This window comes from Ailuropoda melanoleuca, chromosome 12 (assembly GCF_002007445.2).
Source record: "Ailuropoda melanoleuca isolate Jingjing chromosome 12, ASM200744v2, whole genome shotgun sequence".
In the NCBI taxonomy this organism is placed as follows: Eukaryota; Metazoa; Chordata; class Mammalia; order Carnivora; family Ursidae; genus Ailuropoda; species Ailuropoda melanoleuca.
The window spans coordinates 55,064,020-55,080,359 of record NC_048229.1 but is presented as its reverse complement, the minus strand read 5'-3'; the positions used below and the strand labels follow the sequence as shown (position 1 = coordinate 55,080,359).

The following is a 16,340-nucleotide window of genomic DNA, read 5'->3' as shown; positions in this document are numbered from 1 at the left end:
CAGCCTGCATCCCAGTGCTCACATGGATGGGACTCCAAGTCCATCAATCTGATTATGGTCACGACAATATGGAAAAACTGGGAAACTGGCTGCCCAGGTACAGATGAGACCCCAGGGGTGGGGAGGAGAAGGGGAGACCCAGGAAGACGTCTAGGGGGGCAGAAGCTCCCATGCTCAGACACTCCGGAGACCCCAGAGCTGCTAGATTCCTGCTCTGTCTGCTCAGTCCTCTAGAGAATCTGGGGGACCATCTGGGCTGTGACCTAGTCTAGGCTTCCCAGCGTTCTTGGGTGGGGCTGGGGAGCAATTTCATGACCAAGATGGGATGGTGGAGGGTCAGAGGGGTTCACCCCTTAAAGGGCACCTTCACAGATGGCCCCTGTCAGTCTCTGAGATCCCTTTGAGGCAGTTCAATATTTTTTGCCAGGAAGTGCCTTGAAATGCAGCCCCCCACGTGGATGGGTGGCTGTCCCTAAATCAGAAAGCCATGTGGTACAGGCACCAGGCTCGGGAGTGCCGGTGGGGCCCGGATGACCATGGGTCCTGGCCCTTCCGCTCTTTCACTTCTTCCGAGACCTGTGGTCATCCCCGCAGCACAAAGGGGAACAAGGTGTGCGCACATCCTTGCCCTCGGGATCTTACAGAAGCTCAGTGCTGCAGGCGGGCACGCCCAGGTCATGTGCGGGTTATCGTGGGTGCAGTGTCCTGAGTACCCATAGCAGGGAACCTGCGGGAGACCAAGAAGCTAGGGAAGGCCTCCTGGAGGGAGTGACATCTAAGCTGAGACCAAAGGATGAGAAGGAGTTGCCAGAGGAACAGTGAAGGGGGGAGCTGTTCCAGGCAGGGGAGTAGTCAGTGCAATGGCTCAGAGGGACAAGAGAGAAGATCGACTTGAGGATACAAAAAAATGTGTGGCCAAAGGCATGGCAGTGGGGGTGGGTAGCAAGACTGGGGGAACAACATCAAGAGAGCTAGCGGGCCAACCGAGACCCCCCAGGAAAACAAAGACATGGAACGTGCCCTGGGTCCCTACAAGTTTGCAAAAGCGGCCACGTCCTGTGCCAACAGGCCCAGGTTACCCTGGTTGGGCCTCTGGGCTTAGGAGGTACATGAAAGACTGGTTGATCCAGGTCATCTGGCAAACAGTTGGTGCTCAATAGTGTTAATATTCTCGCCATTTACTTTCCTGTCTGCTGAAGCAATCACCGGTGTGTCTGAGCCCTTAGAACTCCAAGCATCTGCATATCTTGGAGCAACTACAAAGCCCTTCTTTCTACCTCCACTCAGCAAGAATTCCAGATAAACCTGGACAGCTGGCAGGCGACCGTTGACCATCCCGCCTGCAAAGAGAGCACATGGAGAGTGGCAAGCCTGATCACTGCCAGGCTGTTCATCCCCGGTTCAGGGAACGGTTTCAAGCCTTTCACACCAGCATGAGGCTACTGACAAGTCATTCCTACTTGTCAAGGAACAACATACTTCTTTTCCCTGATTTTGCTGTATCAGTCAGGATGGGCTGAGTTATGGTGCAGTAACAAATAAGCTCGAACTTTCCCTGGCTTAAAACCGCAAAGGTTTGCTTCTTCCACAGAGTTCGGGGGCGGGGGGGGGAGGCTTTTTCCAAGGCTGGAGGCTCTGCAGCCATCATCACTCTGAGACCCGAGGTAATGAAGCGGTCTCTTTCTGGAAAGCTGGAGGTGCCGAGCCAGAAGGGTTAAAAGTTCTGCAGAGTCTCTCAGCAGTTCAACGTTTGAGTCTAGTCATACGCATTACTGGCGCTCCCAGCTCGCTGGCCAAAACCGGTCGTGTGCCCCCATGCAGCCCAAGGGGGCAGGAGGAGCCGCCCTTCCATGTGCCCAGGGGTAGCCAGCCAGAAATACGCAGGGAGAGTGACTACCCCAGTCTCCACAGACTTGAAACGAACAAACTGTCCTTTCAGTCTAAGTCTGAGATTCAGACATCTTGCTGTGTGGAATCAATTCATGGGGATTCGTGAGTTTTGACCTTGCCAAGTTCAAAAGCAGTTGCAGGAGAAAAGCTACCTCACCTCGAATGGCATCTATTAGTTTAGGGGGGAAATTATGCAAATTACAAATTATTCTTATCTGCTTGCTGGCACCGTAACATTTCTTCACCCTACTTTCCTGAAAACCAAGAAGACTGCATTTCTTTATAGACATCTTCTAATTCCACAGTCTTGCCTGGGTATCCAATAACAAAAGTGAATAGAAGTAGGATGTTTCAAACCCTTTGGAAACATCTACTGCATGATCATAGGTTCTATCTACCGAGAGCTCACTATGAGCTCTGAGGCCCAGAGAGGTTAAGCAACTTGCCCAAAGTCACACAGCCAGAAATCTCTATGCTGTATTCTGCTTCTGTATTGGTTTAAAACAAAACAAAACAAAACAAAACAAAACAAAACAAAACAAAAAAACCAAAGAGATGCTCATTGCAAATAATTCTACTCTGTCCTTTGAAAGGGGCGAGAGATCCCTTGAATTTAAGAGAGGGCATCTCTTCCTCCAGTTCAGGGAGATCAAGATCTCCCATGGGTCCAACCACTGAAGTTTGCAGTCAGTTTGAGCAAGTCAGCCTGGCGCTGCATCTTTTCTTAAATCCCAACAGCTGAAAGATTCTCTCTCCAGGAAAGCACATGACTAAGCAGAACTGAATGGGGCACGAGTGGTCCCCCGAGCTCTTGCACACATATGAACAGCAGGGCATGTACACACACACACACACACACACACACACACACACACGCAGCTCCCAGAGCCTCACCCTGGAAATTCCCGGCCATTCATTTCTTTGTTTTTCTGCCTGGCCTCACCCATTTGGGGAATGTACAGAGGGCACAGGGAGGGAAGGGGACTTGTGGCAAAGAAAAGACAGAGTGAGGAGCCTATAGGTAGCCCGAGCCTTGGGGGGTATGGAGTGGGCTGGCCTGGTGTGGGGGCAGGGCTGCGGGGGCAGGGGGGAAAAGGGGGGCTCAAAACTTTGGCTAGGTACCAAATTCGTCATTTGGAGGGCAATGCAGGGCAAAGGAGGGCAGGTGGGAGAGGAAGGAGTGGGGTGGGGGCGGGGACAGCAGCTTGCAGGCGCAGACCCTGAGCCCTCCCACCCCTAGAGCCTGGATCCGGTAGCTGTAAAGTGGGATCGGGCATCTATACTTTTAAGATTATCTGTGGCTCCTACTTTCAGAAACGGTGGCTAAGATTCAAGTGCTGGAGAAAGACTCCAGGTCACATCCTGTCTCTGGCGCTTTTGTGCTGTGTGACCACGTGATTTATGTGCGCTTTGAAAGCCTTACTTTCCCCACTGGTACGATGGGGACGTTCTAGGCAAAGAACTTAGCGCACTGCCTGGCACGTGGTAAACATTAAATAAGCCTTGGCTATTATTATCTGCCGATGGTGCTGATGGCTGACGACGGCTCAGAGACCTGACAGCCCAATCGGAGATTTCCGAGTCTCCAGCAAACTCTGCGCGAATCCGGGCACGCCTGGGCTGGAGTGCAGCTCTCTGTAAGTGAGAGAACGCAGAACACTCCAGGATCCCAGGGAACTGCTCTGGCCGGAGCCTGAATACAGGTTTCTCCCACTGTCCATCCTCTTGGGAAGCATGAGGAGTGTAACCCTTACCTGAGGGTGTGATTAAAAACCAAACAGAGCAGGGACACAAAGTTTCCTTGCAAAGCGTCTGCTGGTGTTCCGTGTTGCCAGAAGGAGGGGTTTCGGGGAGAGGCTGGAGGCCTGCGACCTTGTCTCTGAGCTCCTCGTTGGGGGGTGGGAATGAGCGACAGCAGGAGGAAATGGGTTGGAGGGGGCGCAGAGAGAGCAGTGGCTCGCTGCCGAGGGAAGTACTAGAATTTGCAGCTTGCGCAGAGGCAGCAAACTCAGACTCCCGCAGGAACCTCAAACTCCACGTGTCTATGGGTTTGGCAGGTGGTGAAATGAAGGAGGAAGCCAGCAGGGTAGAAGTGAAGTCATGTGCCCATCGTGATCTGTTTTTCCTTGTCCTACTTTTGGTGGATCGGGCTGGGACAAAAATATCCTTGCTCTAAGACAAACGAGAGAAGGGCAATCATAAATGACTCCTGACATGGCACAGGCACCGGGAGCACGAAGGGGTGGAGGGGATGCTGGAGGACGGGGGGTCTCACCCTGGCCTGGCCCCATCTCCTGAGGCAGCCACTGCTTGGGGCCCGCCCACCGCCTGCCAGACTGTGGGTCACACACCTAGCGGGGCCAGACCTTCCCAGTCACGGAAGAGTGGGTTGGTGTGTATAATTTCCTGATTTTTAAATACTGCCTCTGATTTTTAAAAACCCCGTGTTGACGTCAGATCTAAAATGCCATTAGTTGTGAGACATTCTGATATTTAATAAACTACTAGTAAAGAAAACAAGATCTGTCCATCAAACTATGACAAGCCATTGATTGTCAGACAAATCCCAATTCCAAAGATAGCACAATGTGGAAAAAATGATCACCTTGGGATCCATGAAATACTGTGTAATAAGAGGCTGGACTTGGCCTGTGGCACCTGGTGCAGTTCCCAACCTGCACAACTGTACATAGTGGCTCTTAGGATGCCACCCTGGGACACTTGAGGGCTTAGGGACCACCAGGAGGTTTGTGTTTGGGTCATATCTATGAACGCCCAAATCCCTTGAGAAATAATCCCTCTTTGATCTTTATCTGGACCAGCAGTGAGTCAAGGCAGCCAAGAGACAAATGTGGCCCAGTTTGCTCCCATGGGTCATCAGATCACTAATGGTGATACTAATGGTGACACCCTGAGATGGTGGCTTAGTAGGCACGGGGAAGGGCAGGGGTGGCTTCATAAGGGATTCTGATTCCTGCCAGGGATGGGAGCCACTAGGAGAAATCTCACATCTGATTTTATACAGGCTCAGAGAGGTAAAGGCCCTGCCCAGTGTCACACAGCTGGGCAGAACAGAGCCAGGCCAGGGGCTCAAACCCTCCATCCCCAGTGCTGCTTCTCCTGCTGACCGTAAAAGTTCCTGCCCCTCTGCCCCAGGCAGGCTGGACCCAGAGATTCTTGGCCCCTCCCTGGTTCTAATACCCCTGAGTCTCCGGTAGCTGAGACTGTCCTACGAAAGCTACGTCATGTGATTCACAAGACTTTTCCATTTTATTAGTAAAATACAAAATGGCACAGACATTGGTGATAGGGTTGGAAAAGCGAAAGGATCAACCCACTCCTTCCAGAGTTCCCCCCCAATTGTCCTTGTCCATGTCCTGCTGGGGGAAACTTATCAAATCCGTGGAAGGCGGACTAGCTGCTCCCAGGTGCCTTCTCACAAAAGTAGGGGAGCCCCATCATGGGGGCCCCCACTCCTTGAAGGCTCTCCCGCCAGCCTGGAGGAGCCGAAAAAAGTGCATTCAGACCGGCTGCCCCCGCTATGAGCCGTCAGAGTGCCCCCCACCAGAGCGAGGCCCCGACATCCCAGGTCATGCCCAGCAGGGGTGCAGGAGGGCCGGGTGGACTCGCGTGGCTGCCGCCTCTCTGTGGACCAGAGCTGTGTCTGCTTCCTCTGAACATCGACCTGCCAAGTAGAGTGTCACCCACACTGGCCCCTGGGGGGCTCCCCAGGAGGGCAAGGGTCACCCACGGGGACCATCAGAGGAAGGTGGGGAGCTGCCACCAGGGACCCTGAGGGGTGAGGCCAGCAGCCAAAAAGGGAACCCCTGACTTGGTGCCCACAACTTCCCTCCCCACAGGACGGAGTCTCTTTCAGAGGTAAACATGAAACCTCAGGTTTCAATGGTGGATTCTGATCTCATGGAAAATGTCCTGGAAATCCCTGGCCCTGCCTGGCAGGAAGGTGAGGGAAGATCCTGGAATGGGGACAGCAGTGTTTTCAGGGAGTGAGAGACAGGGGAGGGGAAGCCAGGCCGCAGGAAAGAAACGGCAAACACCGAGCCCAAGTCCCTGACGCGGGCATGGGGCTGCTTCCAGCAGGCTCCCCACCCCCAGGTTCCTTTCCCTGAGCACCTCAGCCTTCCCAGGAGCCTGTGGGAACTCCCCTCCTCCTCAGCCTGTCCCACGTCACTTGGGCTGTCTCCACATCCCTGCGAGCCTGTGGACACTGGGAGGGCTGGTCTCCAATCCAGACACAGGCCCGCCCCTCAAGCACCCACCCCAGTCCCCACTCAGGGGGCCCACAGAGCTGACTCCCTCCCACGGGGCAGGACCTGTGCTTTCAGATCCCTTCCTTGCACACCACTCCCCCCCCCCCAGACACACAGGGCCCACCAAAGTGCCAGGCTCCCCGATGGGTGAGGACGGGCTAAGGTGCTCTGTTGTGAGGCTACACCCTGGGTTTGGGCAAAGGGGTCCCTGGATCAATGAGTGATGCCCGTCAGGGTACAGGTTATTGTCACACATTTGCCAAGTCTCTTTCCTTCCACAGACGGAAAACCAGAGGTACGAATGCCTTGTTGGGTTGGTGGTGGACCTGGGATGAGAACCCCGACCTTCACACCCACAGTCGAGGTTCCTCCACCGCATGGCATCGACTGAGGAAAAGAAAAACAGTCCAAGCCACCGGATCACTTCATGTCCCCTTCCCACAATGCCTAACGGCGGGCAGCGCCTTCCCGGGGACAGCCCCAGGGAACACAACACTAGGCTCATGCAAGTGAAGACAGGTCCCCGGCTGGGTGTGGCCTCTGTACGGGGGACGGGGGGGTAGCACCGCAGGTGGCCGGGGTGACTGGCGACTGCAGCGGGACCAAGAGACACGATGAGGTCTGAGGGAGCGGGCAGGAGGGGCCTGGCCTGAGGCTCATTCGTGAGATGGGGTGACCGTGATACCACCTGGGGACGTGAACCAGAGGGGCTGGGCGTTTTCCAATAAATAATTGTTCATCGGGTCTGGGGCTGCGTCAAAGGGAACCTCTCACCAGCCAGCAGTGGAAGTTTCCTGACTTGGGGACATTGGGGTGAGTTGCAGAGGCTACCACTTCTGTCCCCAGGGGGTCAACGGTGGTCAAGAGTGGCCTCCCGGGGCATGCCCGGGGAGCCGGAGCCGTGGCGTGTGGAAGGTCCCGCCTCCTCGCTCTAATCACCCCAGCTCAGGTCAGGCCCTTGGGTGAGGGTGGGTGTGAGGACGGGGGACCCCAGGCAGCTGTCTGAGTAGAACAACCAGAGGCAGGGGGCAGTCACACCGGCACCAGGACATAGGAGTTGCTGCCGCAGCTCCGAGGGACATAGCGAAGCCCCTCCACCATGTCCCCCGCCAGCTTGCGGGGGCAGCCCTGGAGGCTCTGGTAGGCAAACATGGCCACCCCCAGGCAGAAGAGGAGGCCAAGGAAGGCCAACAGCCCTACCGCCTGCCTCCGGGTAGCTGCGTGCGAGTCGGGGACAGGGGTGATGAGGACACCCAGCCTCTGGGGGTCCACGGTGGCATGGATGGGCTCCTCCGCCTTGGAGCTCCAGCTGCCTGAGGCCGCTGGCTCCCTGCTGGGGACCCTCTGAGAGGAGACAGGGACCGTGGAGAGACGGGGCGTGCCGTCAGGCCCCCCGAAAGCATCAGTGTGAGCTGAAACGGGACCCATCTCCTCAGGCCCTAGAGAGTTCTCTGGCGTGAGATCGTCTCCCGTGACCCACGTAGGCTGGCCTTCAGGGCCAACACTCTTTTCTGAGGCTGTGTGTGAAATGGTGGGGGCCTGGGTGGGGGGGGCCTGGGTGGGGGAGGCCTGGGTGGGGAGGGCCTCCGAGGCCTTTCCCGCAGTCCAGAGGCCTGACCAGGGTTCATAGGCAGCAGAACTCTGCCAGGACGTTGCGGTGGTGAGGGCAGCAGCGTTGAAAAACTCAGTTTTCTGGGATCCAGCTGGCGCTCCTCCATCTGGAGCCTTGGGAGTGGAGGGGAACCCGGTCCCCCAGGAATCAGCCACTCCCGTTGGCAGCTCCGGGGAAGTCCCCGAGGTCCTCTGTGCCTCCGGGCCACTGTTTTCCTGGGTGGATTTGGTCCCTGTGACCGCAGGCCTGTCTGTTCCCCTGGTGGCCGGGGTGGTCCTGGGATGACCCTCACCGATTAGCATCTCGAACGTGCCGCCATTTTGAGTCTGAACAGCAGTCTGGTGTTCCAGGTGTTCTATGGCTTTCTGAACCCATAGCTCCTTGGGATCAGCACAGAAGGTTCTGTTCTTTTTTGTTCTCAAGCTACAAGGAAGGAAAACAGGGACCCAGTGATGCCCAGATGCCACGTGGAGTGGAAGCACCGCATAGACGCTCTGCCGGTGACTAGACCCAGCCGGAAGCCCCGCTCCACCCCTTCCTAGCTGGGAGCTGCGAGCCGATGAGCTCGGGCCGCTGGACTCCTAGGACTTCCGCGTCCTCACCTGGGAAATCGAGAGAGCGGACTTACCTTCTGCAGGGTGACCAACCTCCCCAGAAGAGCCGGGACTGAGGGGGGTCCTCAAGATACAGGACTTTTTGCAAAAGTCCCGGAAAACTGGGGCAAGCTGGTCACCCCACTTCAGTGTCATTGTAAAAAAAGAAAAAATGAAAAGTATGTAAAGCACCTGGCTCAGAGTAACAGCCGAAAACGATAACCATGTTAATACTAATGTCTTCGCCATGACTGGGGGGCGTGTGCACCCGTGTGCCCTGCTGCCAGGTGTGTGACTGCTGAGCTCTGGGGCGGGGCCTTGCTCTGGAAGGAGCTGACTCAAATGTCCTCTCCCTCCGCTCTCTCCGTCCCGGCTGCCCTCCGGACCTCTCCCTCCTGTGTGCATCCTCAGGCCAGAAGCTCCCTTAGTGAGCTACAGCCACATGTCTGGGGCTCCCAGTGGGACCCCGAGTGCATCCAAATCTCCAGCTTCCTCCAGCGTGTGGCTGGCTCGCGGCCGAGAGCACAGCTCAGAGCTGACAGGAGCTCCTGCTCCGCACCGCTGTGCTGCCATTTTGCCTGTTTAAACCTCCCTCCCAACCCGAGAGGCGGCTACGGCGACCATCCCCATTTTACAGATGAGGAAACCGAGGCTCAGAGAGGTCAAGTGAAGCATGCATGGCTCTGGTTCGCTGGGGAAGCCTGAGAAGTGCAGGAAGCAAGCATAACCCTTCAGGTCCCCAGAGGCGAGGTGCAGCCCAGGGCCACGGCCCCCTCCCTGGGGCTTCCCACTTCCTCTTTACCTAGAAAACAGAAGCAACTATGTGGGGGAGTCTGGGGAAAGCAAGCCTCGACAGGTGAGAGGAGAGGTCAGGCAGTAGCCCCCTTGCTCCTCTTAGCAGCCGCATAGTCGGTGGAATGAAGCACACGACGTCTTTTCCATGAGCCCTATACTTCGAGAACCTGCCAGCCATTTCCTGATGCCAGGCCCGAAGGCCAGTCTATAGACTGGCCCAAAGTCTCACGGGGACCCTGTTTCCTCCACTGTCAAGTGTGAATAATAATCCCTGCCTTTCCTATTGCAACAGTTTCCGGGCATCCTGCCAAGCTGCTTACTTGCATTATCCCCAGTCATCCTCCCAACCACCCATTTTACAGATAAGGAAACTAAGGCCCAGAGGGTAGGCAATGTCAGCAGGGCCCCCCGCCCTTGCAAGCAGTGAAGCCAGGATCTGCACCGTATCAGGTGGAGTCTGGAGCCTGTGCCCTGAGGCCAGCGTGCTGGACGTCCCCAAGAAATCCAGCAGGTTCGAGTGCCCCCTAATACACACCACCCGCGGTGGCTGCCCCAGGCCTCAGGCCTTACAGGAAGCTGCTCCCTCAGGTGCAGATATTAAGGTCAGCGAAGGGCCAGGAGGCCAGGAGCAGGAGGAACAACCTGCGGAGGCCCCGGGCAGGAGGCCAGATGAGGAACAAGGACGTGGACGGGGATTCGCAGAGGCTGAGAGGCCGGTACCTACATGATGGCAGGCTTCCCGCAGGACTCTTGATTTCGCTGGTAGTGGGCTAGTAAGGCCACGGGGATCTCCGAGGTCATCTTGTTGCACGTGACGTTGCACTTCTTCACACCGAGGTGCTGTCCTGAGCCCACAGAGTCCCCCAGTCAGCAGGACTGTCCGGGGGCACCCGGCTTCCCAGTCCCAGGCCAGCTCGTGCCAGCCACACCGTCCAAGCTGCAGCCGCTGCCCTGCACACCCTGGGTCTTCAGGGCCCTTGACCTCAGCCCCCCCCCAAAAAACCCACAAAAACCTCTCTATGCCTCAGTTTCCCCACCTGTACAATAGGGACAATGATAGCATCTACCTCACAGGGATGTTATAAAAATTAATGAAAATGAATTCTTACTTATGAAGCTCCTACTGCCTGGCAAGAAGCGAGGGTTTAATTTTTAAACTTAAGTTGTTGTCGTTGGTCAGTTGTACAGAAGGGAGGACGAGTCTGAGAGCAACAAGGATCTGCCTGAGGTCACACAGCCAGCAAGTGAGGGAACGGGCTCTCCTCCCAGGCTGGGCTCTGGTCCCTTCTGGGCCTATGGCTCTGTGCGCCCCCACCCTCCCTTTACGCCAGCAAGTCACCCACTCAACTATCGCCCCCCAACCCTCCACCCACTACATCCACACCCCATTCCTCCCTGTCAGGCTGATCCATATTCGTGGTTTCCACGACCTCGGAGATGCACGTCACGGGCCCACCCTCTGACACATCCACACGCATCCACACACACCAACAAACAGAACAGCACATACGGACCCCACACAAGACCACATAAAGGCGTTCATATGCTCAGGCCCATGGAACAAATACAAAGTGTTAAGCGTGGAAGTACAGCCGCCGTCGAGGAGGCCGGGGTGGGGCCCGCTGAGTGCGGGATCCTTTGTTCTGCCGATGAGTTTGGCCGCAGTTGCTGAGGGGAACTGAGCGGGCCATTTGGAGTCTCCTGGGCAAGTTAGGGGAGCAGGAGTAGGGAGGAGGAGTGGAGATGGGGGTTGTGCAAGGGGTGGAGGGCAGAGTGGGATGGCTATGGGGCCTGCTGATGGCACGGAGCCAGAGAGAAACCCCAGAACAGGATGGGGGTGACTCAACAGTTGAGAACCCAAATATTTTTTTTAAGATTTATTTATTTATTTGAGAGAGAGAGAGCACATATGAGAGAGAGAGAGCACAGAAGCAGGGGGAGAGGCAGAGAATCTCAAGCAGACACCCCACTGAGCCTGACCAGGGGCTCGATCTCATAACCCTGAGATCAGGACCTGAGCCGAAATCAAGAGTTGGACGCTTAACCACCCACGCACCCTGAGAACCCAAATAGTTCATATAAACATTTGAAGTTGTTTGCATTGCTTTTCCTCGTTTCTCCTTCCCCTAAAATCTCAAGAAGGGTTTGCAAAAAATAAGGAAGAGCTTGAGTTTCAGCTCTGGATCAAGGTCACAGGCGGCAGAAGCAAGACCCCAGAGGGTTTTGCAAAATTCTAGAGGCCAGGACTTCCAGGGCCATGGAGTCCAGAGAGCTGAACGATCTTCTCCAGCCGGTTGGGGTCCGGGAGGCCCCAGCTGATCCTTACTGCTCATGCACAAGTATTTACATGGATGTAGACGTGCAAACATGTCCTGCCTTCCCAAATACAGGAGTAAGCGCGCACACGCACACACACACCTTCTAGAATGTGCCACTTCCTTTCCCAACACTTCCTCTTAGCCTCAGCCCACCCCGACTGTGGAAGGGGGGTTCAGGGCCTGCAGGGCGGAGCTGGCCTGAGCCATCAAGGGGCAGCACTAGCAGCTCCCGGGGTGGGCAGGAAGCTCTCGGGGGGACTGGTCCCTGAGTCACAGGGTGCCCTTCTCTCTGAGAAACCAGGATGTAAAGTTACCTTGCTGCCTTTCACCTGCCTTCTCCCCCGGGGGGACTTTGGAATGACTCAGCTGCACCCTTCCCAGGCCCTGCTGAGTAGAGCCAGGAAGCTGCACCCTGGATTGGCCTGGCAGGGGTCTTAGGCCACCTAGAGACAGGGCGAGGCTGCCAGCAGGCAGGAGGGATGGGCTAGGTATGGTCAGTCTGCCCTCTTGACTCCATGTCTCAGGTGGGGAAGGCCACTGCTCACGTGCAGGCCTTTAAAGAGCCACAAAGGCAGCCTGTCCCCAAGTCCCCACCCTCTGCCATGGTGCCTATATACCCTTGGCCAGGCTCTGTTCTTGTTTCTGCATGGGGAAGGGCTATGTAACTAACCTGAGGGGGGTTTTCTTCTCTGGAGTTTTCTTTTCTGTAATTGGAAATAATGCCTCCAGCCAGGCATTTACTGTCACGTGAATTTCAGGAAGGCAGAGACCTTCTCAGTCTTGGTGTCACAGTGCTTCCCAGCACAAAGTGGATACTTAACAAATATTCACTGAGTGAAATAATGTCGCATTCTACTTATCCCTGCACCTACCTCTCCATCTGCCCATCCATCCATCCATCCATCCGTCCATCCATCTATCCATCCCTTTCCAGATTCAGCCAACATTTGTTTGAATTACCTGTGAGTATCTACAAAGACCCAGGCTCTCTTGTCCTTAACCCTGAGCTCTTTCTCCCATTGGTGCTGCTGCTGAGCTCCGAGAGAACACCTCAGTCCCAACAAACAGCATCAGCTTGCCGTGTTTACTCAGTCAACCAACATCGCTGATGCTGCCTCTTCCCTGTGCTGGTGCCGTGAGGCATAGTGAGATGGAGGCCTGCCTCTACCCTCAGAAGCTCTCAGCTTGAAGGGCAGCCAAGACGGGCCCACAAAGTACCAGGGCTTATTTTAGTTGAGCACCTACTATGTGCTGGACTATGCGCTTAGCACACACATCTGCTCTCATTAATCCCCGACACCCCTGCAAAGCGAGTGTTGTTATCCCGACTTTACTGATGCAGAAGCTGAAAATCAGAGAGGTTAAGCGACTTGCCCAAAGCCATACAGCAGCTTAGTGGCAGATCTTGTTTTCCTCCCAGCCTCTAGACATCCCACTGTTCTGAACAGCCTTAAATATCAGGTAGAAACACCATGTTCCAGAATAGACCCCCAAGTGTGCTGAGATTTGCACAAGGGAGAGACCACTTCCCACTGCAAGTAATCAGGGGAGGCTTCTTGGAAGAGGTATCCTTTAGGCTGGACCTCAAGGACTGCTAAGAGGCTTACAGGCAGGAAAAGACGAGAATGTTCTGGGTCTCTCGGCAAGGCGATAGAGAGATGGCTTGAGCCATCGCTCAGATGTGTGTCCTGGACAAGCCACTTAGGCTCTCTGAGCCTCAGTTCCCTTACCTGTAAAATGGACATGATAATCTCTGTTTCGCGGGGTGGTTGTGAAAATAAAGATTTTTAAATATCTGGACCCTTAGAGTAGGGTTTACTTGACAGCCACACCGTTGACATTTTGGACCAGATAATTCTTTGTCGTGGGAACTGCAGGATGTCTAGCAGCAACCCTGTCCTCTACCCACTAGCTGTCTGAGCATCCCTCAACCAAAAATCTGGACATCTGTAATAACAAAAATGTCTCCAGAAATTTGCCAAATGCCCCTGGAGGGCCAGACCACCCACTGCGAGCCACTGCCTTAGAGATACCCACAAGGATCTCTCCTCACCTCCCTCAATGTCCCCTTCTCCCAGGGCCTTTCCTGTCCCCTCCTTAAAATCTCAACACCTCCCCCTGCTACCCTCCTCTCTCCATATATTTTTTTAAATCACAGCCTGTTTTTCTAACAGACCAAATCATTCGCTAATTTATGTTTTGTATCATCTTGTCTTCCCCAGGTGGTGCTCAGCCCTCGAGGTCTGGGATCTTGGGCACTGTTACCCACTGATGTGGCCTCAGCCCCCACAACAGTCCTGGCACGTAGCTGACGTCCACTAACTATTTGTTCAATGAATGAACAAAATGCACAAGGAAGCGCTTTGTGACACATAAAATTGTAACCAACGAAGGCATAGAGGAATTTTTATTTCAATTCCTCAGGGCCCTGGATGTGACGCTCTGAAGTTAGCCTCCCCTGCCTTCCCTGTCCACCTCCACCGCTAATCAGGGGGCAGACTACAGCAGCTTAAAACAGATTTTTTTCCCCTCTTTCTTGCTGGGGCTTGAGTAGGAGTGAATGCGTCAGTGCTCCGGGAGAAAATTCTCTGCGCTGACTTCTCTCTGCAGGTTGGTTATATAAAGCAGAGGAGCCTCCCGCCTGACACAGCCCCGCAAACCCACATTTGGGGACTGACGCAGCCGCCCTGCACCAGCTAGATACTCCCAGCCTCCCCCCAACCCTGGGGCCTCTCTGGCTTGGGGACCGCCCCCTCGTCCTGCAGGAGCTCCCAGGGGGTCTCTCAGAGCCGCAAAACGACAGTGTGGGTGAAAACCTCCGAGGTGGGCCTGGCCAAGTGCCAGGAGAAGAAGGTAAAACTGAAGCTCAGAAAGGTTGAAATAGTGTATCTTCCGGCAAATCAGTGACCAAGATTAGGGCAGAAACCTGATGTCCTAAAGCCTCAGGCTATAAACAGAGTGTGCCCACCCCCCCACCATCCCTTTTTCATCTTGGCATAGGAACCCTTCCCCCTGCACCCACCGTCCTGCTTCCTGTGAGTAACCCTCCTCCTCCCAGTCCCAAAATGCCTTCCCAGGCTTTGGAGCCCCACGGCGCCAGAGGCAACAGCTGTGTTAAAAGATGCAGTCCCTGGGACCAAAGAAGGCAAGACACGGCTCAGGGTCATGGCTTATGGCAAAGTGACCTCCGTCTGACTCCCTGTCTTTTAGTGCCCACTATCTCCAAACACCTCTGGTCTCCGGGTTCAAGCCCGCAAAGCAGGAGGCCAGCAGCCCTTGGCCGCTGCTGCCCGCCCCCCCCCCACCAACCCACCTGCTCCCTGGCCTGCTGGTTGGTTTTCCCCACATAGAGAGACTGGAAAGGCAGTGTGTTCCATGGGGGTGTCCTGGAAGCTTGAGACCATTTTCATCCTCCCAGACTTGCTGTGTGCCGCAAGGCAGGCTCCTAGCCTCTCTGAGTCTCAGCGTGCCAGATGGTCTGGCTCAAACAGTTTTCGAAGGCTACGTGGCCCACACAGATGGTAAGCATGCAGCCAGGCTCGCTCCTGCCCTAGTTGCTGGCTCTGCATCCTCGGGCCAGTTTCCAGACCTCCCTGGGCCTCCATCTTAATCATGCCAGTGGAATGGATACGTGATGCCCTACCAGGTCCTGGGCTCCAGAGAGCCAGTATCCGGAGGTGAAAGCACTTTCTGAGCTATGCTTGGGGGAGGAGGACGGTAGCATGGTCGAGATACAGGCAGAGGGACTGACAGCAACAAGCTCAATCCATGATCTGCAATGACCTTGATCTCCACTGGTCCTGGGTCCCCTACTCGAAATCGAAATCGGGGCAGCAGAAAACCCTAACTGTGACCTGAGACTCACAGTCAGGGTTTCAGGTTACACATTAACCCCGAGGGGAGACCCAGCCCACTGTGCCAGGGCCTCCCACCCCGTTGCCCGGCATGAACCTCCTCAGCCTTCCCTGTCCGTCTCCCCCAACACCCCTCTGTGCCTGGCACCCTTGTGCCACCCACACCACCTCTTTGCGCTGCCAAGCAGTGGCCACCTCGATCACTGGGCCAGGCGGGCCGTCTCTGGAGACGGGAAATCTTTTTAGCGGGAGGGGCAGCCCCGAATCTGGGGTCAGGGAGGAGCCCAGCCCCCTCCACCACACCCTTTGGAAGGAGCTGCTGTGGACCTTACCCAGGTGGGGTCTGGGGGCCCTGGTACCAGGCCTGAAGGGCAGAAGGGGGGCTGGAGGCTCCCCCACCAGCTCATGCAGGAGTCCAGCCCACTCACCGGCCAGCAGCATGGTCAGATGGCAGAGGGTAGCCACACGGAGCAGCCACGAGAGGGGTGGAGGAGCCATGGCCGAGGGCGGGCGGGCAGAGGTCCAGGCGGGGGTCTGGGCAGGGCCAGGAGAGATGCCTGGGCGGCGTCTGAGCTAAGTGCAGTCCCCTTGCTGCCTGAGCTCTGTCGCTTTTTTAATGGCTTTTTATAATGGGGCTTGCTGCCTCTGCCTCCGCCTCCAGCCCGGTAGGCAGGCAGGCGGGTGGGAGGGGAAAGGAAGGGAGCCAGTGTGCAGCGGCTGGATGGCTGGATTCCTCAGGATGTTGCCAAGGAACAGAGCCAGCTCAGGCTCTGGGCTCGGGCCGCCGCGGGGGCGGGGGAGGGTGTTGGAGGCTGGACCAGGCCTGACAGCATTCAAAGGGCCTTCTCTCCCCCCATCTGCTGGGGCTGCCAGCTCGGGAGCTGGCACCTGGGGCCCTAGCCCTAAGTGGGCCACAAAACAAAAGGACAGGCTAGGGAGTGCTGGCTGCCAGCAAGCCAGGAGGGACTCAGGACCCTAGGTTCCGGGTCTCACAAGCTCTCCTCTGA

General features: G+C 55.9%; 1 protein-coding gene across 2 annotated transcripts; it reads right to left on the bottom strand.

Moving 5' to 3' along the window:
* Positions 1 to 5,141: 5,141 nt before the first annotated feature.
* On the bottom strand, positions 5,142 to 16,029 carry CX3CL1 (C-X3-C motif chemokine ligand 1). Of its 2 annotated transcripts, none has more exons than XM_034638661.1 (3): positions 15,666 to 16,029; positions 9,886 to 10,006; positions 5,142 to 8,196 (listed from the first exon to the last, which is right to left on the bottom strand). In XM_034638661.1, the coding sequence occupies exons 1-3, from the start codon at positions 15,829 to 15,831 to the stop codon at positions 7,194 to 7,196; spliced, it is 1,290 nt and encodes a 429-aa protein (XP_034494552.1). In that variant the 5' UTR covers positions 15,832 to 16,029; the 3' UTR covers positions 5,142 to 7,193. The 2 variants fall into 2 exon arrangements, with proteins under 2 accessions (XP_034494552.1, XP_002912308.2); XM_002912262.4 differs by having other exon boundaries at positions 15,762 to 16,026.
* Between the last annotated feature and the right edge of the window lie 311 nt (positions 16,030 to 16,340).

What these genes read in the sequence shown, in the direction of transcription:
- CX3CL1 (XM_034638661.1), bottom strand. Translation starts at nt 15,831, where the DNA reads ATGGCTCCTCCACCCCTCTCGTGGCTGCTCCGTGTGGCTACCCTCTGC. An exon ending in GGCCCCCAGACCCCACCTGG is followed by an intron (nt 10,007 to 15,665) that starts GTAAGGTCCACA and finishes CTGTGGGCTCAG; the next exon opens with GACAGCACCTCGGTGTGAAG. An exon ending in TGCGGGAAGCCTGCCATCAT is followed by an intron (nt 8,197 to 9,885) that starts GTAGGTACCGGC and finishes CCTTCCTTGTAG; the next exon opens with CTTGAGAACAAAAAAGAACA.